This window comes from Salmo salar, chromosome ssa18, assembly GCF_905237065.1.
Source record: "Salmo salar chromosome ssa18, Ssal_v3.1, whole genome shotgun sequence".
Classification (NCBI taxonomy): Eukaryota; Metazoa; Chordata; class Actinopteri; order Salmoniformes; family Salmonidae; genus Salmo; species Salmo salar.
The window spans coordinates 4,989,961-5,012,852 of NC_059459.1; the positions used below are offsets into that span (position 1 = coordinate 4,989,961).

A 22,892-nucleotide genomic window follows, 5' to 3' on the forward strand; every position below is an offset into this window, starting at 1 on the left:
ACACACACACACACACACACACACGCACACACGCACACACACACACACACACACACATTTGCTCTGGTGGGCTAAAGCCAAATGTCTGTAAGTGGACTTCACATCTGCATCCTGTTAAACTCACTAATAAAACACCTCCAAACACAAGACTAGAAACACACACACATTCTCACCTCAACCCTAACTGAAAGTAGTTCCAGGCCGAGGTAAAGACAATTGTTTAGGGATTCACTTAGACTGAGAATAGACCAGATATTTCCTCTCTAACATGACCATATGTTCTTTCTGTGGTTACTATATCTTCTCTGTCTATTCACTGACACATGTGTTGTAATATAAGTCTGGGGCTTGGTGTGTTTTCCGTCTCCATGTTTTGTCTGTTAGTTACATTGGGGTGATGCAGGCTTCTGGGAGAAGTTAACACACCGTGACCAAATATAAATGTGTACAAATGAATCCTGCCATTGCTCTGAACGCAGCGACCATATAAAAGTCAGAGCAGAATGCATAGCTAATTTATGAGTAACTTTTTATATTTTCTGTATCACACTAGGCGTAACAAATGCACTATCCCACTGAACACTATCAATTCCAGTTCCCAATGTCAAAGATACAGAATTTGCCATTATGCCAACAGCCTGAGGTTAAAGCAGGGGAAGTTTGCACAGATTTCTGTACCACTTTGATTTAGGTCCAGAGATCTAGAAGAAACTCGGTTTTCAGGGGGTCATATATCAAATCCACATACACTCCCACTTAATTTGTTCATCGTCAGACACTCCCACTTTCCCGTTCTCCCCATTGCACCATACATAACTTCAACAATCCAACACACTCGCCCACTGTCACAGTGTGCTCTGGACTCTACACTGAACGGATTACCGGTATCGTTATCGTTCATCATGGATTTGAAACTCTTGGCGGTTATGTCTGTGCTTGCTGTGGCGACATACATTCCTTTCGCACAAGGTAGGCTACTTTGGCTGAGTTTAGCTATTATAGCTGTTATTCGTTATTCAAATAAAGCATTGTGTGGAGGTTTTCTATACCCCCGCGGGGCGGTTCTGTGTGTGTCCGAGGCGCTGCATGTTCTGCGGCTGTTTTAGTGAGACGTGCAGCTGCTGATTTCTGCTAAATTGGTCACTCATAATAATAATAATAATAATAATACGTTGTTCATTCGGTCTGCCTTGTTTACATCATGCTTGAGCTACATCGAATTCGATAATGCATATTATGGTGTGTCCACAAACGCGCTTTGGTGATGAAATGTAACTTCCTTATGTTATAAAATACATGTTACCTATACAAATATGATTATTCATGTTCTGAATAGTTCAGTGGGGTCTTTCTCTAACATTTCATTAACAGTATATCCCAAAAGTCGGATTTCGTAAGCTAATACAACCGTGCAACTTTATTGCAGCCACTTTTTACATGTTGTGGTGGTTGTCTTCAAAGTTGGTTTCACTTGTCGCAAAAATCTAAATTAGCATGACATGAGCTGAACTAAATGTATAAATAAAAAGCTTGCTGTACGCTCAATTCTCCGTTGACATTTTACAGAGATATGCTTGTTTTTGTGGGAGATCTTCAAAAAAGAACAGGAATTACGCATTAATATCAAATGCATATAGTAAAATATGAAAATACTACATGTCATGTCTCAAAATCGATATCTATCTTGCCTCTATATTGTTTTATGACCTGCGGATTCTAGAAAAAAATGACCAATTTAACCTGTTGGGGCTCGGGGGCAGTATTGAGACATTTTGAAAAAAATATGTGCCCATTTTAACTGCCTCCTACACCAACTCAGAAGCTAGGATATGCATATTATTAACACATTCGGATAGAAAACACTCTGAATTTTCTAAAACAGTTTGAATGGGGTCTGTAAGTATAACAAAACTCATATTGCAGGCAAAAACCTGCAATATGCCAGATATTGCAATTGCGATTATGAATTGGAATTTTCAAAAACTTGGGTGAAAATGTTGTATTCCTTCAGACAAGTGTCAGGGTAGAGAACATCACTTCTAAAATTAGATCATATGAATGAATACATACTGTGCTAACTGAATACACAACCAAATGAAACAAATCATTTCTAACATTGTGATAGGAAGCTTATGATTGTGTAATTATGTCATTTCAATCATTATTATAGTTGAAATTTCAAGTCAAAGTGCCTTAAAAACACGTAACACGTAGCCTACCAATTACAAGGTGCAGCCTGTGTCCAAAACATTGGAATATGGTCCAGTTATTTAACGGGACATGTTTCAACTTCACCCTTAATTTTGTTGTATAGTGTTGGGATAGCTACTTGGGAGAAATATGTGCGAGATGGAATCTTGTATCTCCTGTCCAGCTAAGGACCATGTCTTTGGCTATGTGATATGTATTAACCTCTGTGATTTCTGTGGGATGTTTTTCCGTACCTTACACTTGAAAACGCATCGGCAATCAATGCCTGTTTAAGGTAGGTGGTTGGTTGTGGCAGAGGGACATTGATGCTGTCTGACAATTTTTTTTTACCATGCAATCTTCTTAATGTAGGGGATGGTTAATCTTCTTCAAATGATTGAATACATTTGTCTTGTTGCATCTTGTTGTTACCACAAATTACATGCTGACCAGAGCGAGCGTTGCAAAATAAATGTACATACATGTTATTCGGTCATTGCACCCACACTGCTCCCGCACGTCAGCGTGGCCATGCGCTTAAATATAACTATTTGTGATGCTCGATGTGCCTCAAGTCCTGCCTCTCCCATCTCCTCATTGGTTTTTAGGAGCATATACCCACTTAGGTAATTGAAAGATGAACTGAGGTCCACACTCCAGTCGTTTGTGGTAATGCACCTTTTAAAGTTGGTTGCCAACCGCCATATAAAGTCCAAAGGAGAAGAAGAAGCCTGAAGGAGGAGAGATTACTAGAAACAAACTCGGTTTACCCATTTATCTGTGGATTAATTGTCGGAGTAGAGGACCTTGTGCATTTCAGGTTTAATAACAACCCAATGTTTATATCAGAGGAGAAATTAGCTAGAAACAGCAAGCTAGCTAGCTAAATTGCCATACATGTTTAATGCTTTTAGATCTGTCCCCAAATTATTATAGTTGGTTCAGAGTTCGTTTTGATATTTCAACGTGTCTGGTGTGGGTGGACAAAATGAACATGCGCGTGATGGCGCACACAGACACTCGCGCCATGCGCCAATAATAAATGCAATTGCAAAAACTCAAATAACTTTTATCTACACAATTAACATGATTTACCAATTGGTCAAAATATGTATTTTTGATTAGACACCCTAGAATGTATTTGATTTGTAGTGGCCCTAGCACAATAATCTTTTCCTGATCACATGGTGCAATTAATAATAGAATGTCAACTATTTTATGTTATTTATTACATCTAGTTTGAATCATTGAAAGAGTGCTCCAGGTTTAATATGCTTTATTTGGATGATTCATTGGCTAGTTCCACATTCACTTTCAAATAGCATATGAAAATCATTTTTATTTTCAAATAAACTGCTCAAATGAATGGCCCTTTTGAATTTATTTTTGTGTCATATTCCCCATGAGCAGCAATAACAAGTAGCCCACGCATTTATAAAGCATTTATAGTCTACTCGTTGTGTGTAAAGCAACACCACCAGGGCACGACAACTCCAGCAGTGCGTGCATGTGGGTCTTTTTATAAACTAGGTTTCCAGTGAGGATTTCCTACACTGGACCACTAATAATCTGCCAATGGGGGGAAACAACCCTAATAAATGCAATTTCAAAATGGAATGCTTAATGGGGATAGGGGGCAGTATTTGCACGGCCGGATAAAAAACGTACGCGATTTAATCTGGTTATTACTACTGCCCAGAAACTAGAATATGCATATAATTATTGGCTTTGGATAGAAAACACCCTAAAGTTTCTAAAACTGTTTGAATGGTGTCTGTGAGTATAACAGAACTCATATGGCAGGCAAAAACCTGAGAAGATTCCTTACAGGAAGCGCCCTCTCTGACCATTTCTTGGGCTTCTACACTCTCTTTATTGAAAACTGAGGATCTCTGCTGTAACGTGACACTTCCTACGGCTCCCATAGGCTCTCAGAAGGCGGCAAAATGCTGAATGATGTCTTTGCAGGCCCTGGCTGAAAAACAGCAGCGCATTTGGATAATGGTCGATCAGAGAACAATGAGACTGAAGCGCGTGCACGAGGCGACACCATGTTTTTATTTTTTCATCTTTGAACATAAACAGGGTTTCCCGGTCGGAATATTATCGCTTTTTTACGAGAAAAATCGCATAAAAATGGATTTTAAACAGCGGTTGACATGCTTCGAAGTACGGTAATGGAATATTTAGAATTTTTTTGTCACGAAACGCGTCGGGCGCGTCACCCTTCGTCACCCTTCGGATAGTGTCTTGAACGCACGAACAAAACAGAGGATATTTGAACATAACTATGGATTATTTTGAACCAAACCATTTGTTATTGAAGTAGAAGTCCTGGGAGTGCATTCTGACGAAGAACAGCAAAGGTAATCAAATTTTTCTAATAGTAAATCGGAGTTTGGTGAGGGCCAAACTTGGTGGGTGTCAAATTAGCTAGCCCGTGATGGCTGGGCTATCTACTCAGAATATTGCAAAATGTGCTTTTGCCGAAAAGCTATTTTAAAATCGGACATAGCGATTGCATAAAGGAGTTCTGTATCTATAATTCTTAAAATAATTGTTATGTTTTTTGTGAACGTTTATCGTGAGTAATTTAGTAAATTCACCGGAAGTTTGCGGTGGGTATGCTAGTTCTGAACGTCACATGCTAATGTAAAAAGCTGGTTTTTGATATAAATATGAACTTGATTGAACAAAACATGCATGTATTGTATACCATAATGTCCTAGAAGTGTTATCTGATGAAGATCATCAAAGGTTAGTGCTGCATTTAGCTGTGGTTTGGGTTTATGTGACATTATATTCTAGCTTGAAAAATGGGTGTCTGATTATTTCTGGCTGGGTACTCTGCTGACATAATCTAATGTTTTGCTTTCGTTGTAAAGCCTTTTTGAAATCGGACAGTGTGGTTAGATTAACGAGAGTCTTGTCTTTAAAATGGTGTAAAATAGTCATATGTTTGAGAAATTGAAGTAATAGCATTTCTAAGGTATTTGAATAACGCGCCACGGGATTCCACTGGCTGTTGAGTAGGTGGGACGATTTCGTCCCACATACCCTAGAGAGGTTAAAACCAAAACAGTCACTTTACCTTGATGCTTAAAACCTAAATAAATACTGCTCTTAACGTGGTTCTTCAATAATTAGCATAATACTTGTTGGATGCGCATTTGGTGTCCAGGTGATTAGTTACGCCGTGATATTTTCACACATCATTATCTGATCCAGGAAGGCAGAATGTCAGTCAAGTGTTGAACAGCTGTTGTGATAGCGCATGCGATGCATTACAGCCCAAGTGCTGGAAAAAAGGTGTTCTCGAGGAATGTCCGGAATATTTTGGTGTCTCATTCGTTACGCTGGTGAAGACAGTTGTGCCTGGATCCACGTTGGATTTAATATCCCTAGCGAATATTATTATAATGTTTTGTTATTTCTTACATTATTTGCTCAGGACATTTATTACATTATTACCTACAGACGAAAATAACTTTGGGATATTAGATCAGTCAATCAATCAGTCACAAGCATTTCGACCAGAAATTAGATTTCCCTAAATTGTATCCTTTGTTTGAACTCCCCGAGGCAATTCCATTCATTCCGGGGGCTACTCCAAGTCTCCTTCGCAAGAAAAAAGGAACAAGGAGTGGGCTCTTCGTCAGACACAGGAGGCGTGCATACCATCCACCGCTTCCGAGTATATTACTCGTTAATGTTTAGTCCCAGGATAAAAAAGTAGGCAAGTTCAGGGCAAGGATCTCCTTCCAGAGAGACATCAGGGATTGTAACATACTCTGTTTTATGGACTCATGGCTCTCCGGATATACTCTCCCCGCCCATTCGGCCAGAGGGGTTCTCCATCTATCCCGCGGACAGAAAGAAAGAACTCTCCTGGAAAAATGAATGTGGAGGTGTATGTTTCATGCTGACACCGCGACGTCTCTCAAGGAACTACACTGGACTTTGTGCAACCTGGAAACCGCATATCCGGAGACCGCATTTATTGTAGCTGGGAACTTCAATAAAGGAAATCGCTACCAAAGTTTTATCAACACATCGCCTCCCATACTTTTTACACTTTTTTCCCCCAATTGGTAGTTACAGTCTTGCTCCATCGCTGCAACTCCCATACAGACTCAAGAGAGGCGAATGTCAAGTGCCACGCATCCTCTGAAACACGACCCTGCCAAGCCGCACTGTTTCTTGACTCCCTGCTCGCTTAACCCGGAAGCCAGCCGCACCAATGTGTTGGAGTAAACACCGTACAACTGCTGACCGTGTCAGCGTGCATGCGCCCAGCCCGACACAGGAATCGCTAGAGCGCAATGGGACAAGGACATCTCGGCCGGCCAAACCCTCCCCTAACCTGGATGACACTGGGACAGTTGTGCGCCTCTTCATGGGTCTCCCGGTTGTGGCCGGCTGCGACACAGGCCAGAAATGAACCAGGTCTGTAGTGATGCCTCATGCATTGCGATGCAGTGCCTTAGAACGCTGCGCCACTCGGGAGGCCCTCATCAACAATTCTTGACCATTGCTACTCCCCCTTTCGGGATGGCTACAAGGCCCTCCCCCGTTACCCATTCAGCAAATCAGATCACGCCTCCGTTCTGCTCCTCCCTTCGTATAGGAAAAAAACCTGACCAGGAAGTACCCGAGGTAAGGACTATTCAACGTTGGTCTGACCAATCGAAATCTATGACAGGTTCCTGGTTGCCTCTGAGAATAAAATGTACGTATACACTGCCTCGGTGACTGAGTTCATTTAGAAAGTGCATAGAGGATGTTGTTCACACTGTGATTATTATAACTTATCCTAACAGAAAACAATGGATAGATGGCAACATTCTCACAAAAAGGAATGAGCGAACTACAGCAAGTTGACTGGGAACATGGACGAGTACAAACAGTCCAGCTATGCCCTCCGTAAGGCAATCGAACAGGCAAAACGTCAGTAGAGAGACAGTGGAGTAACAATTCAAAAGCTCAGACATGAGTAATATGTGGCAGGGATTCCAGACAATAACAGATTCTAAACGTCGCGGACACTGATGCCTTGCTCCCAGACAAGCTAAACACCTTCAACCATTTTGAGGAAAACACAGTACCTCCGAAGCAGTCCACTGCCGCTCACAAGGCCTGTGAGCTTTCGTTCTCCGTGGCCAACCTGAGTAAGATATTTAAGCGTGTTAACCCTCGCAAGGCTGCCGGCCCAGATGACATCCCTGGCTGCGTCCTCAGATCATGTGCAGACCAGCTGGCTGGAGTGTTTACGGACATATTCTATCTGTCCCTATCCCAGTCAGTTGTCCCAACTTGCTTCAAGATGTCCACCATTGCTCCTGTACCCAAGAAAGCGAAGGTAATTGAACTAAATGTCTGTCATCATGAAGTGCTTTGAGAGGCTAGGTAAGGCTCATATCACCTCCACCTTACACAATACCCTAGACCCACTACAATCTGCATACCGCCTCAACAGATCCATGGATGACTCAATCGCCATCGCACTGCACACTGTCCTATACCATCTGGACAAGAGGAATACCGATGTAAGAATGCTGTTCATTGACTACAGCTTAACCTTCTCCATAGTGCCTTTCAAGCTCATCACTAAGCTCGGGGCCCTGGGTCTGAGCCCGCCCTGTGCAACTGGGTCCTGAACTTCCTGACGGGCCGACCCCAGGTGGTGAAGGTATGCAACAACACCTTCTCTATGTTGATCCTCAACACGTGCTCAGGCCCCTCTTGTACACCCTGTTCACCCATGACTGCATGGCCATGCACGTCTCCAACTCATTCAAGCTTGCAGACGACACAACAGTGGTAGGCCTGATTACCAACAATGGCGAGACAGCCTACAGGGCCGCAGTGGAGATGGTAAAAATCAGCAAATTCCTCAGTTCAACAGTGCAGTAATACCTAACAATACACACAAATCCAAAAAAGAAAAAGAAAATAATGAAAAAATATTGAAATTTTAGAACAAGTAATGTCAGAGTCCAGAATATATATACACTGAATGTACTAAACATTAGGAACACTTCTCTTTCCTTGACAGAGACTGACCAACTGAATCCAGGTGAAAGCTATGATCCCTTATTGATGTCACCTGATAAATCCACTTCAATCAGTGTAGATAGAGGTTAAAGAAGGATGTTTAAGCCTTGAGACAATTGAGACATGGATTGTGTATGTGTGTCATTCAGAGTGTAAATGGGCAAGACAAAATATTTAAGTGCCTTTGAACGGGGTATAGTAGTAGGTGCCCGGCGTACCAGTTTGAGTGTGCCAAGAACTGCAACGCTGCTGGGTTTTTCACGCTCAACAGTTTCCTGTGTGTATCAAGAATGGTCCACCACCCGAAGGACATCCAGCCAACTTGACACAACTGTGGGAAGCATTGGAGTCAACATGGGCCAGCATCCCTGTTCAACACTTTCGACACCTTGTAGAGTTAACGCCCCAACTAATTGAGGCTGTACATAACTACCTCAACTACTCCAGTATCCCTGCACACAGTACATTTGGTCCTGGCACTGACAATATATATATACAGTGCATTCAGAAAGTATTCAGGTCCCTTGACTTTTCCACATTTTGTTACATTACAGCCTTATTCTTACAGCCTTATTCTAAAATGGATTAAATTGTTTTTCCACCCCCACATCAATCTACACACAATAGCCCATAATGACAAAACAAAAACAGGTTTGTAGAAATGTTTGCCCGCCCCCCCAAAAAAACGTACAAAAAACGAAATTACATAAGTATTCAGACCCTTTACTTAGTACTTTTTTGAAGCACCTTTGGCAGCGATTACAGCCTCGAGTCTTCTTGGGTATGACGCTACAAGCTTGGCACATCTGTATTTGGCTAGTGTCTCCCATTCTTCTCTGCAGATCCTCTCAAGCTCTGTCAGGTTGGATGGGAAGCGTCGCTGCACAGCTATTTTCAGATCTCTCCAGAGATATTTGATCGGGTTCAAGTCCAGTTTCTAGCTGGGCCACTCAAGGACATTCAGAGACTTGTCCCCGAAGCCACTCCTGCGTTGTCTTGGCTGTGTGCTTAGGGTCATTGTCCTGTTGGTAGGTGAACCTTCACCCCAGTCTGAAGTCCTGAGCGCTCTGGAGCAGGTTTTCATCAAGGATCTCTCTGTACTTTGCTCCATTCATCTTTCCCTCAATCCTGACTAGTCTCCCAGTCCCTGCCGCTGAAAAACATCCCCACAGCATGATGCTGCACCACCATGCTTCACCGTAGAGATGGTGCCAAGTTTCCTCCAGACGTGAATCTTGGTATTCAGGCCAAAGAGTTCAATCTTGGTTTCATCAGATCAGAGAGTCTTGTTTTGGATGGTCTGAGAGACCTTTAGGTGCCTTTTGGCAAGCTCCAAGCGGGCTGTCTTTTGCTGATGAGTGGCATCCATCTGGTTGGTAGAGTGCTGCAAAGATGGTTGTCCTTCTGGAAGGTTCTCCCATCTCCACAGAGGAACTCTGGAGCACTGTCAGAGTGACCATTGGGTTCTTGGTCACCTCCCTGACCAAGGCCCTACTCCCCCGATTGCTCAGTTTGGCCGGGCTGCCAGCTCTAGGAAGAGCCTTGATAGTTCCAAACTTCTCCCATTTAAGAATAATGGAGGCCGTTGTGTTCTTGGGGACCATCAATGCTGCAGAAATGTTTTTGTACCCTTCCCCAGATCTGTGTCTCTGAGCTCTACGGACAATTCCTTTGACCTCATGCCTTGGATTTTGCTCTGACATGCACTGCCAACTGTGGGACCTTATATAGACAGGTGTGTGACTTTACAAATCAATTCTAATCTATTGAATTCACCACAGGTGGACTCCAATCAAGTTGTGGAAACATCAAGGATAATCAATGGAAACAGGATGCACCTGAGCTCAATTTCGAGTCTCATAGCAAAGGGTCTGTATACTTGTGTAAATAAGGTATCTGTTTTTTATGTTTAATAAATGTGCAAACATTTCTAAAAACCTGTTTTTGCTTTGTCATTTTGGGGTGTTGTGTGTAGATTGATGAGGATTTTATAAATGTTTTTATAATTTTTTTAATAAGGCTGTAACTTAACAAAATGTGGAAAAAGTCAAGGGGTCTGAATACTTTCCAAATGGTCTGTAGCTTACATTCTCCTGTTTCTTTTCTTCCTTTCTTATTTCTTAATCGATCACAGAAAGTTGTCACCTTGGCTGGAGGTGGCAATTGTGGACAACAAAACTATGACCGGTCCAAGTTGTTACAACAAACACTCTCTGTCTCTAGCCATTACTGGGCAGTTTCCACATAGGCACCACCAGTCAGTGTTCGTGCGAGACTGCCCAGCTTCATCAGCAGCTACATCTTCGGCAGCAGCCGCAGCTGCTTGATTCCCCAGATATTCCTCTCGTCGTCATCTTATTTACTCCTCAGTGTATTCTGGTTCATATACGGTTGGATATTATCATTCAACAACACTTGATTAAAGTTATAATCATAGGGGGGGTCATCGTTTGCTGCTGCCATTCTACACAATATAGGTGCTCTGACAGTAGTAATGATAGAAGCTTACTGACTCACACAGAACTACAGTTTCATGGCAGTTTAACTATGAAACGGCCACAATTTCTATTCCCAGTGTTCAGGGATGGGGCAAGCGGAGACCAGAAAATCAACCTCACTCCTTCCTAAAGCTCGTTGTAGTCACTGAGGGTAAAATCTGGAAAATATCTATACCTAGCTTTTGTTCTTCAGAACTCATTTTTAAGCTGTTTTCACAGACCTACATGTTCGTAACGTGATCTGGACAACGATTTTGAGGTAAAAAATGTCCAGAACGTTCCTTTAACAAATAGTGTTGCAGGGTATACCGAAACTTCTGTAGTTTTTCGATACTAGAACATGTAAAACAGGCATCCCGAGGGGCGCAGTGGTCTAAGGCACTTTGTCGCAGTGCTAGCTGTTCCACTAGAGATCCTGGTTTGAGTCCAGGCTCTATCGCAGCCGGCCACGACGGGTAGACCCATGGGGCAGTGCACAATTGTCCCAGCATCGTCTGGGAAAAGGGAGTGTTTGGCGGAGAGGGATGTCCTTGTCCCAACGCGCACTAGCAACTCCTGTGGCAGGCTGGGCACAATGCACACTGACACGGTCACCAAGTGTACGGTGTTTCCTCCTACACATTGGTGCAGCTGGCTTCCGGGTTAAGCGGGCCTTGTGTCAAGAAGCAGTTTGGCTCGACCTGGTTGCGTTTCGGAGAAACAACAACCTTCGCCTCTCCCGGAGTTGCAGCGATGAGACAAGACTGTAACTACCAATTGGATACCATGAAATTGGGTAAAAAAAATAACATGTAAAACGGTAGAAAGTAACAAATCTTTGTTACTTTCTATGCCAAATGTGTCTCACGGATCAAGTTTATCAGCGCAGCCTATGTCCCTCTTATAGCGCGAGCGCACCGTGCATGCTCCACTTAGCCTGCACTGGGTTTCTGTGCTGCATCATGTTAGCACCCCACCTGTACAGAAGTTAACACAATTGAATGTGACACAGCATGTAGAAATGTTTAAACTGTTAATTACAGTTTGCAAAAAAAAATCCATACAGGCTAGAACACTACATTGCAAGAAGATACCGGTAGCTTCCAGCTTGGTTTGCTAACATTCTTGTATTACCTTACAGCTGAAGCCAACATCAATTCACTACCCTAGTACTTTGTTTGTGATAATACGCAAAATATGCTGATTTCAAACTGATTGCCACCAAGACTTAATCGGTCTTGCTCTCACATCTATCCCAAAGATGATCTATTGCTTCAGCGAACCCCTCTTGAATGACATCATTACTGGTTAAAGAGACAGCAAACACTTTTATAAAATATTCTACTTCTATGCAAATGTTGTTGATCATTATAATAAAATAAGTCCCAAATGGAAAGGAAACACATTGTTTGTCATCTGTAGCCCTATGAAATCAGCCAAAATAAGCTCAATAACTCAATGCATGCACACACTCCTATTGATTATAGTATTACCTGTATTGTGAATAGGCCTAGGCTACATCTTGATTTACCTAGTTTATCATAGAGATTTACTATTCTAATAAATGCTTACCATTGTTATTATGCAGTTAGATTGGTAAAATCAAAGTCAAATTGACAATGTAAAACAATTATAATGTGTCACGTCCTGACCAGTAAAAGGGATTATTTGTTATTGTAGTTTGGTCATGGCGTGGCAGGGGGTGTTTGTTTTGTGTGTTTCGGGGTTTTTGGTTTATGTTCTAAGTTATCTATTTCTATGTGTTTATCTAGCTTTTCTATTTCTATGTTAGTTTTGTCAATGACCTCCAATTAGAGGCAGCTGGTTGTTGTTGTCTCTAATTGGAGGCCATATTTAGTTGTGTTTGTTTTCACTTGTGTTTGTGGGTGGTTGTTTCCAGTATCGTCTGTGCACCTTATTGGACTGTTTTCGTCGTTTGTTTTGTTTAAGTGTTTTTTCCTTTAATAAATAAGAAGATGAGCACTTTACCCGCTGCATTTTGGTCCGCTCCTTACGACGCCCGTTACATAATGTAATGATATTGAACTCAAATGATGCCCAACGATTAACCAGAGCAGTAGCTGAGTTTAAAGGCTTCCAAACTTGCAGTGAGCACAAGACAAAACAGACCAAGGACATGGCAAATACTCAACCATTAAAGGTTTGAGACTTGCTGCCACTCCAATCTGTCCCCTGTAAACATTTAATTGTGGGGACACTACTACCACTTATCAGTTAAATTGGTACAGCACTCTCACTCACGGTTGCAACAAATTGAGCCTCTTACAAGGCACATCTCAAAATATGTTAATGAGCCAGAAACAACAATACCGTGTCACCAGTAGTGGTTAAAAGGTTTTTGGAGCTCCAAAAATACTGTAGGGTACTGTATTCAATTTACTATAAAGAAATAATACTTTGCTTTTAGTTTTATTGTATAATGCTGTAAAATGCAGTGCAATATATAGCATAAATTCTGTAAAACACATTTAAGATATTTTACAGTGCATTCTACAGTGTTTTACTGTTGAAATTACTGAAAAGTCTTACAGTGTAGGATAATATCATTGTTGTTCCTGTTCTACTTGACAGTGGGGGCCTTGCTCCTCTCTGACAGTATTTTTCACTTGGCCTTGTGTTCTCTCCTGGTTTCTGACAAAATGAGGTGGTGTTTTCATGTTCTCCACTTATCTCTTAATGATACTGTATATTATATTCATGTTCTCTGTTCTACCCCCTCTTCAGCTAAGCCCATCAGTATGATGGAGAGGTGCTGGTGTCGTTCTACAGTTAACACCGTCCCCCAGCGCAACATCCGAGAACTGAAGTTCCTACACACACCCAACTGCCCCTTCCAAGTGATGTGAGTACCTCGCCAATACAAACATGCACAGGTTATAGGCAAGATCATGCACTGAAAGGGGTGACAGGTCTCTCCTTCTGGTCGGACTTTTCACACCATCAATCTCATGGAGCTGACAGCCAGTGAAAGGAGCTCCTAAGGCGCACACGCACGCACGCATGCACACACACACACAGACATACACACACTCTCGCTCTCTCTCTCTTTCTCGCTCTTCTCTCTCTCTCTCTCACACACACACACTCTCTCACACGCTCTCTCTCGCTCTCCCTCTCTTCTCTCTCACACACAAATACACACACACACACACACACACACACACACAGGTTACGGGCAAGCTCATGCACACACACTCCCAGGACCTTTGAAAGTGGTGACATGTCTCTCCTTCTTTTTTGGACATTTCACACCATCAATCCCATGGAGCTGACGGCCAGTGAACGGCGCCCCTGAAGCACACACACACACACACACACACACACACACACACACACACACACACACACACACACACACACACACACAAACTCACAAACACACTTCTGATGCCCTTCTCATTGTCCATTCTGTAAGCCATGCACACATAATTAGACACATCCATAGGAAGCGTATCGTGAAAAATAGTGTGTGTGAGGGGGTTGGGAATTGGATGCAGTTTTGTTTTCAACAGGGAAACATTAATAGCAGCTCTAAATAATTGGCCTGTCTTTCCTCTTACTCCTAACTGATAGGGTCTGATACTGCTCAACATTATGAGATCGGTGTGTGTGTGTGTCCGTGCGTGTGTGTGTGGAGAGAGGTGGTGTGTGTATGTTAAGTAATAATAGATGAGAGCTTGGTGTGCTTCATTGTGATTTTAGCACAGCTGTGATGTGGTTATTGGTACAAAGCGCTAACATAGACTGTATACTAACAGGCTAAATATGTTATGTTTATAACATGTGTATTACTTACTTCAAGTACTGACCCCCCACATAGAGACATGTGATCTAACCCATGACCCGTCTGCAAATAGGTTAGGGTTATTCTGGACTAAGCCAATAGCTACATGGTTAGGGTTATTCCATCAAAAGGCAAAATGGTATGGATCATGGATCCCTCTCCTCACCAATCTTCAACTGTCTATCATTAAAACCAACACAGCTAAATGCTTAAACCTTTCCAGGCATTCCAATCTGTGACACTTTTAAATCTCCACTTCTCTAATGTGTGTATTTGCAGATAATTTGGCTACATCTGAAACATATCACCTGCAAGGGGACTATTTAACATGCCAGCAACATACGACCCTGCAACTAACTGCTGGCTTGCCACTGAAGATAAGCAGTGTCGGTCCTGGTTGGTCCCTGGATGTGAGACCAGATGTTGCTGATAGTGATGTTGGAGGGCCAGTAGGAGGCATTCTTACCTCTGGTGTAAAAACATATCCCAGGGCTGTGATTGGGGACATTGCCCTTTGTAGGGTCTCATCTTTTGGATGAGATGTTAAGCTGGTGTCCTGACTCTCTGTGGTCACTAAAATATCCAATGGTACTTATTGTAAGAGTAGGAATGTTAACCCTGGTGTCCTGGCTAAATTCCCAATCCCAGCTTCCAATTGCCTCATTCATCCCCCCTCCTCTTCCATGTAACTATTCCCTGGGCCATTACCGTAAATGAGAATGTGTTCTTAGTCAGCTTTACTGGAAAAATGGAAACTGGGCTGGGGATGAGGAATGAACAAGTTGATAGCTTTATGAGTGACAGACAGAAGTGACTAGATCTCTTAATCCAAGCAGCCAAATGCACAGTTGTCAACCGGACAAGATGGTGGTCATTACATCTACTAGCCTGGGGCAGATCTCAAGGTGATAACAGTATGATTATAGTGGGTGAGGATAGCAGTTAGTGGCACATATAACAGCAAAAGCAGCACAGCTTTAGCCTGTAAATATACAGAGAGAATGTAGAGTTCAGGAAAGTTATGTAACACTTGTGTCAAGCTTGCAGTAGTGGGTGTGGAGTCAGGCGCAGGAAACAGGAATAGTTGCTAACGGGCTTTTAATGAATTGCACCGTAAAAGAAAAGTACACCCACGAAAACACAACTGGGTGTGATCCAACAAACACAAGGATCCGATAACACGTACCACTGCATAAACAACAGTCGACAACAGAAAATAAGCCCGCACACAGAACAGGTGGGGAAACGGGCTTAAATACTAAACTAAACACTAATCATACACAGGTGCAAACAATCAAGACAAAACCAACAGAAAAGGGAAAAAGGGATCGGTGGCAGCTAGTAGGCCGGTGACAACGACCGCCGAGCGCCACCCGAACAGGGAGAGGAGTCACCCTCGGCAGGAGTCGTGACAGTACCCCCCCCGACGCGCGGCTCCCGCAGCGCGCCGACACTGGCCTCGGGGACGACCCGGAGGGCGAGGCGCAGGGCGATCCGGGTGGAGACGATGGAAATCCCTCAATAGTGTTGGGTCCAGTATGTCCCCCACCGGCACCCAGCACCTCTCCTCCGGACCGTACCCCTCCCAGTCCACGAGGTACTGCAGGCCCCTCACCCGGCGTCTAGAGTCCAGAATGGCACGTACTGTATACGCCGGGGGCCCCTCGATGTCCAGAGGGGGCGGAGGGACCTCTGGCACCTCACCGTCTTGTAAGGGACCAGCTACCACCGGCCTGAGGAGAGACACATGAAACGAGGGGTTAATACGATAATACGAAGGAAGTTGTAATCGGTAACACACCTCGTTTATCCTCCTCAGGACTTTGAAGGTCCCTACACGCTGCGGACCCAGCTTCCGGCAGGGCAGGCGAAGGGGCAGGTTTCGGGTCAAGAGCCAGACCCTGTCCCCTGGTTGGAATACGGGGGCCTCACTGTGGTGGCGGTCAGCGCTCCTCTTCTGTCGTCCCCCTGCTTCTTTAAGGGCCTCCTGGACAGCCCTCCAGGTCTCCTTGGAGCGCTGCACCCAATCCTCCACCGCAGGAGCCTCGGTCTGGCTCTGATGCCATGGTGCCAGGACCGGCTGGTAGCCCAACACACACTGAAATGGTGAAATGTTAGTGGAGGAGTGGCGGAGTGAGTTTTGGGCCAGTTCGGCCCAAGGTATGTACCTGGACCACTCCCCTGGCCGGTCCTGGCAGTACGACCGCAAAAACCTACCCACCTCCTGGTTAACTCTCTCCACCTGCCCATTGCTCTCTGGGTGATAACCGGAGGTCAAGCTGACCGAGACCCCCAGGCGCTCCATAAATGCCCTCCATACACGGGACGTGAACTGGGGACCCCGATCAGAAACGATGTCCTCCTGCACCCCGTAGTGCCGGAAAACATGGGTGAATAGAGCTTCCGTAGTCTGTAGGGCCGTAGGGAGACCGGGCAATGAGAGGAGACGGCAGGACTTAGAAAACCGATCCACAACTACCAGGACCGTGGTATTCCCCTGAGACGGGGGAAGATCGGTGAGAAAGTCCACCGACAGGTGGGACCACGGCCTCTGTGTAACGGGGAGGGGTTGTAACTTCCCTCTAGGGAGGTGCCTAGGAGCCTTACTCTGGGCGCACACCGAACAGGAAGAGACATAAAACCTCACGTCCTTAGCCAAGGTGGGCCACCAGTACTTCCCCTTAAGGCCTATCACTGATCCTCAGTATCATAAAGACGGGACAGTGCGTCGGCCTTCATGTTCATGGAACCTGGTCGATATGAAATAGTGAACTGGAACCGGGTGAAGAACATGGCCCACCGTGCCTGACGCGGGTTCAGTCTCCTAGCTGCCCGGATATACTCCAGGTTCCGGTGGTCAGTCCAGATGAGAAAAGGGTGTCTAGCCCCCTCAAGCCAGTGTCTCCACACGGTCAAAGCCCTGACCACAGCCAACAGCTCCCGGTCCCCCACATCATAGTTACGCTCCGCCGGACTGAGCTTCCTAGAAGGCACAGGGGCGGAGTTTTGGGGGCGTACCCGAGCGCTGAGATAGCACGGCACCCACCCCAGCCTCGGACGCGTCCACCTCCACTATGAATGGTAAAGAAGGGTCCGGGTGCGCCAACACAGGTGCATCAGTGAACAGTGCCTTCAACTGGGTGAAAGCCCTGTCCGCCTCTGTCGACCAACGCAAACGCACCGGTCCCCCCTTCAGCAGTGAGGTAATGGGATCCGCTACCTGGCCAAAACCCGGAAAAACCTCCGGTAGTAATTGGCAAAACCCAAAAACCGCTGCACTTCCTTCACCGTGGCTGGAGTCGGCCAATTACGCACGGCCTTAATGCGGTCACACTCTATCACCACCTCCGAGGTGGAAATGCGATAACCCAGGAAGGAGACGGCTCGTTTGGAGAACTCACACTTCTCAGCCTTGACATATAGGTCATGCTCCAGCAACCTCCCAAGCACCCTGCGCACCAGGGACACATGCTCGGCGCGGGTGGTGGAGTAAATCAGGATGTCATCGATATACACTATCACGCCCTGCCCATGCAGGTCCCTGAGAATCTCGTCTACAAAGGATTGAAAGACGGCTGGAGCATTCTTTAACCCATACGGCATGACGAGGTACTCATAGTGGCCCGATGTGGTACTAAATGCGGTTTTCCACTCATCTCCCTCCCGAATACGCACCAGATTATACGCGCTCCTGAGATCCAGTTTCGTGAAAAAACGCGCTCCGTGAAATGATTCCACCGCCGTAGCGATGAGAGGTAGTGGGTAACTAAACCCCCCTTTTTCTTCACGAAAAAGAAACTCGAGGAGACGGGTGAGATGGAGGGCCGAATGAACCCCTGTCTCAGAGATTCCGTGACATATGTCTCCATAGCCAACGTCTCCTCCTGAGACAAGGGGTACACGTGACTGTTGGGAAGCGCAGCGTTTGCCAGGAGGTTTATCACACAATCCCCCTGTCGATGGGATGGTAATTCAGTCGCCTTCTTCTTACAGAAGGCGAGAGCCAAATCGGCATACTCAGGGGGAATGCGCACAGTGGAAACTTGGTCTGGACTCTCCACCGACGTGGCACCGATGGAAACTCCCAGACACCTACCCGAACACTCCTCTGACCACCCCTGGAGAACCCCCTGTTTTCACAAAATCTTGGGATTGTGACTGGCCAGCCAAGGCACTCCCAGCACCACTGGAAACGCAGGCGAATCGATAAGGAAAAAACTAATTCGCTCCTTATGATTCCCCTGCGTTACCATGTCCAGCGGCACCGTAGTCTCCCTGACCAGCCCTGACCCTAATGGCCGGCTATCTAGGGAGTGCACGGGAAAGGGGGAATCTAACGGTACTAACGGAACTCCCAGCTTAAGGGTGAGTCCGCGATCCATAAAGTTCCCCGCTGCGCCTGAATCGACTAGCGCCCTATGCTGGGAACAAGGGAAAAAACAAGAAAAGAAATTAAAACAAACATATGACCAACAGAGGGTTCTGGGTGAGTTTGGTGCTGACTCACCTGGGGTGAACGAGGAGTGTTCTGCCTGCCTTCTCGACTCCCAGAGGGACCCCCCCAGCACCGGTCGACCGTGTGTCCTCGGCGACCACAATTGGTGCAGGAGGAGCGCCCTCCTCCGGTTCCCTTTGATGCAGCCACTCCCAGCTCCATGGGAATGGGCGCAGGAGGGCTAGGAGGTGGAACTGACAGGACCCCCTCTGAACGCCCGCGGGCAGCCAGCAGATTGTCCAGTCGGATTGACATATCAATCAGTTCATCCAAGGAGAGTGTTTTGTCCCGACACGCTAGCTCCTTGCGGACGTCCTCCCGGAGACTGCACCGGAAATGATCCATTAGGGCCCTGTCGTTCCACCCGGCCCCTGCAGCCTAGGTCCGGAACTCCAGAGCGAAGTCTTGCGCGTTCCTCGTCTCCTGCCTGAGATGGAACAGTCGCTCACCCGCCGCCCGGCCTTCTGGAGGGTGATCGAATACGGCCTGGAAACGGCGGGTGAACTCAGGGTAATTCTCCCTTGCTGAGTTGGGGATGTTCCAGACCGCGTTGGCCCATTCCAATGCTCGCCCCGTTAGGCAGGAGACGAGGAGGCTGACACTCTCCTCTCCCGAGGGAGTCGGTCTCACGGTAGCCAGGTATAAGTCAATCTGCAGCAGAAACCCCTGGCACCCCGCTGCTCCTCCGACATACTCCCACGGGAGCGCAACACGCAATGCTCCAGAACCTGACGTAGGAGGGAGCGGAGTAGGTTGACTAATCTGGTGAGTCGGAGGCGAAGAGAGGAGACCACTCCTCTCCCATCCATCCATCCTCTCCATCATTTGGTCCATCGCCGACCCGATTCGATGGAGCACGTGGTGTGGTGGAGGACCCGTTCCTCCATAGACGGGAGAGGGGTGGTGGCTGCTCCTGCTGACTCCATACTTGCCGGGTGCGGGCTTCTGTCAAGCTTGCAGTAGTGGGTGTGGAGTCAGGCGCAGGAAACAGGAGTAGTTGCTAACGGGCTTTTAATGAATTGCACCGTAAAAGAAAAGTACACCCACGAAAACACAACTGGGTGTGATCCAACAAACACAATGATCCAATAACACGTACCACTGCATAAACAACAGTCGACAACAGAAAATAAGCCCGCACACAGAACAGGTGGGGAAATGGGCTTAAATACTAAACTAAACACTAATCATACACAGGTGCAAACAATCAAGACAATACCAACAGTAAAGGGAAAAAGGGATCGGTGGCAGCTAGTAGGCCGGTGACGACGACCGCCGAGTGCCACCCGAACAGGGAGAGGAGTCACCCTCGGCAGGAGTCGTGACAACTTGACTAAGGCTGCGACTGTAAATAGAGTTAGAGAATATTGGCACATTTTAGAGTGACATCCCCCCAGAGCAGCCTTAGTGAGCTGCCTGGGTGAGATATTGTCCAGAGAGTTTCTCCTGTGTTGTTACTAGAGGAGAACTCCAACTCTGAATGGGGCTCAGTTTCGCAAGGGTTGGTTTAAGAGATAAGCACCTATAGATGTTAGATATCAAATCAAAGTTAATTGATCATGTGCACAGGGTGTAAACGATACAGTGAAATGCTTACTTGCAAGCTCTCCTCAACAGTGCATATACTGTACATAGCTTTCCATATTACTGCACATAAATGAAAATTAGGCAGTCTGTGCTGGAATGGAACAGGGCACCAGAAGCTATCAATCTAATTATTTCTTCTTTCTCAAATAATCTTATACCTCTCTTTTCTCTCTTTGCAGTGCCAAGCTGAAGAACCACAAGGAGGTGTGTATCAACCCCGAGACCAAGTGGCTGCAGCAGTACCTGAAGAATGCCCTCAACAAGTAAGGGACCCTTTAAGAGAATTTACAACCTAAAACACATTCATGTCTACACAGAAACATGGTATCATTCTCCTCAGAAAATTACATTTTCTCTATTCTCCACTTCATCAGGACATACAGTACAGTAGTAAAGTAGTACACTCTCAGGGACGAATCTGAACTTGATCTGCATGTGTAATACATTTTCATGCACGTCTGCCAGTGACATTCATAGGCTACATGATTTAGGGGAAAGTCAAGGTTATGTGTGCAGAAATGAGGATTGGGCTCTAAGCGTGGATTGCTCTACAAAAAAAGTTATAAATTTTTAGATGGACTGGGCATATTCAGGAATGCCTGAACACAGATGCAACATAACATTTATGGGTAGCACTTTAGTTTACAGTGCTGAAATAAGAGTTTAACGTCCGGAAAGTACCAGGAAACAACAGCGAAGTAAGTCGGAAACAACCAGGTAAGAACACGGTAATTACTCATTAATAGTTAGTTTGTAGCTGCTAAATATTTATATAAAGAGTGATGAATCCATTTGTATTTGTCACATGCGGCGAATACAACAGGTGTAGACCTTACCGTGAAATGCTAACTTACAAGTTGTTAACCAACAATGCAGTTAAGAAAAATAAGAGATAAGAAAATATTAACTAAATAAACTAAAGCAAAAAAATTAAAAGTTACACAACAAATAACAATAACGAGGCTATATCCAGGGGGTACCGGTACCGAGTCAATGTGTGGGGGTACAGGTTAGTCAAGGTAATATGTACATGTACGGTGCATTCGGAAAGTATTCAGGCCCCTTGTCTTTTTCCACATTTTGTTACGTTAGAGCCTTATTCTAAAATTGATTAAATCTTTTTTCCCCCCTCATGAGTCTTCACACAATAGCCCATAATGACAAAGCAAAACAGATTTTTAGAAATGTTATAAAATGTATATAAAAAACCTGTAAATAACTTATTTACATAAGTATTCAGACCCTTTACTCAGTACTTTGTTGAAGCACCTTTGGCTGCAATTATAGCCTCAAGTCTTCTTGGGTATGACGCTACAACCTTGGCACACATGATTTTGGGCAGTTTTTCCCGTTCTTCTCTGCAGAGTCTCTCAAGCTCTGTCAGTTTGGATGGGGAGAGTCACTGCACAGGTATTTTCAGGTCTCTCCAGAGATGATCGATCCGGGTTCAAGTCCAGGCTCTGGCTGGGCCACTCAAGGACATTCAGAGACGTGTCCCGAAGCCACTCCTGTGTTGTCTTGGCTGTGTGCTGAGGGTCGTTGTCCTGTTGGAAGGTGAACCATCACTCCAGTCTGAGGTCCTGAGAAATCTGGAGCAGGTTTTCATCAAGGATCTCTCTGTTCTTGTTCCGTTCATCTTTCCCTCGATCCTGACTAGTCTCCCAGTCCCTGCCGCTGAAAAACATCCCCACAGCATGATGCTGCCATGCTTTACCGTAGGGATGGTGCCAGGTTTCCTTCAGATGTGACGCTTGCCATTCAGGCCAAAAAGTTCAATATTGGTTTCATCAGACCAGAGAATCTTGTTTCGCATGGTCTGACTCCTTGAGGTGCCTTTTGGCAAACTCCAAGCGGGCTGTCATGTTCCTTTTACTGAGGAGTGGCTTCCGTCTGGCCACTCTACCGTAAAAGCCTGATTGGTAGAGTGCTGCAGAGATGGTTTCCTCCTGGAAGGTTCTCCCATCTCCACAGAGGAACTCTGGAGCGCTGTCAGAGTGACCATCGGGTTCTTGGTCAACTCCCTGACCAAGGACCTTCTCCCCAGATTGCTCAGTCATGCCAGCTCTAGGAAGAGTCTTGGTGGTTCCAAACTTCTTACATTTAGGAATGATGGAGGCCACTGTGTTTTTGGGGACCTTCAAGGCTGCAGACATTTTTTGGTACCCTTCCCGAGATCTGTGCCTCGACACAATCTTATCTCGACGCTCTATTGACAATTCCTTCGACCTCGTGGCTTGGTTTTTGCTCTGACATGCACTGTAAACTGTGGGGCCTTTAAATAGAC

The 22,892-nt window shown here is 45.4% G+C and overlaps 1 protein-coding gene across 1 annotated transcript in view; it reads left to right on the forward strand.

The window, feature by feature from the left end:
- Positions 1–794: 794 nt before the first annotated feature.
- Positions 795–22,892, forward strand: part of cxcl12a (chemokine (C-X-C motif) ligand 12a (stromal cell-derived factor 1)) — a 39,912-nt gene continuing 17,814 nt past the window's right edge. Inside the window, exons 1-3 of the mRNA XM_014154372.2 lie at positions 795–969; positions 13,467–13,584; positions 20,788–20,871. Coding sequence (XP_014009847.1) covers positions 903–969; positions 13,467–13,584; positions 20,788–20,871 — 269 coding nt within the window. The 5' untranslated portion in view covers positions 795–902. The remainder of the gene's footprint in view (positions 970–13,466; positions 13,585–20,787; positions 20,872–22,892) is intronic.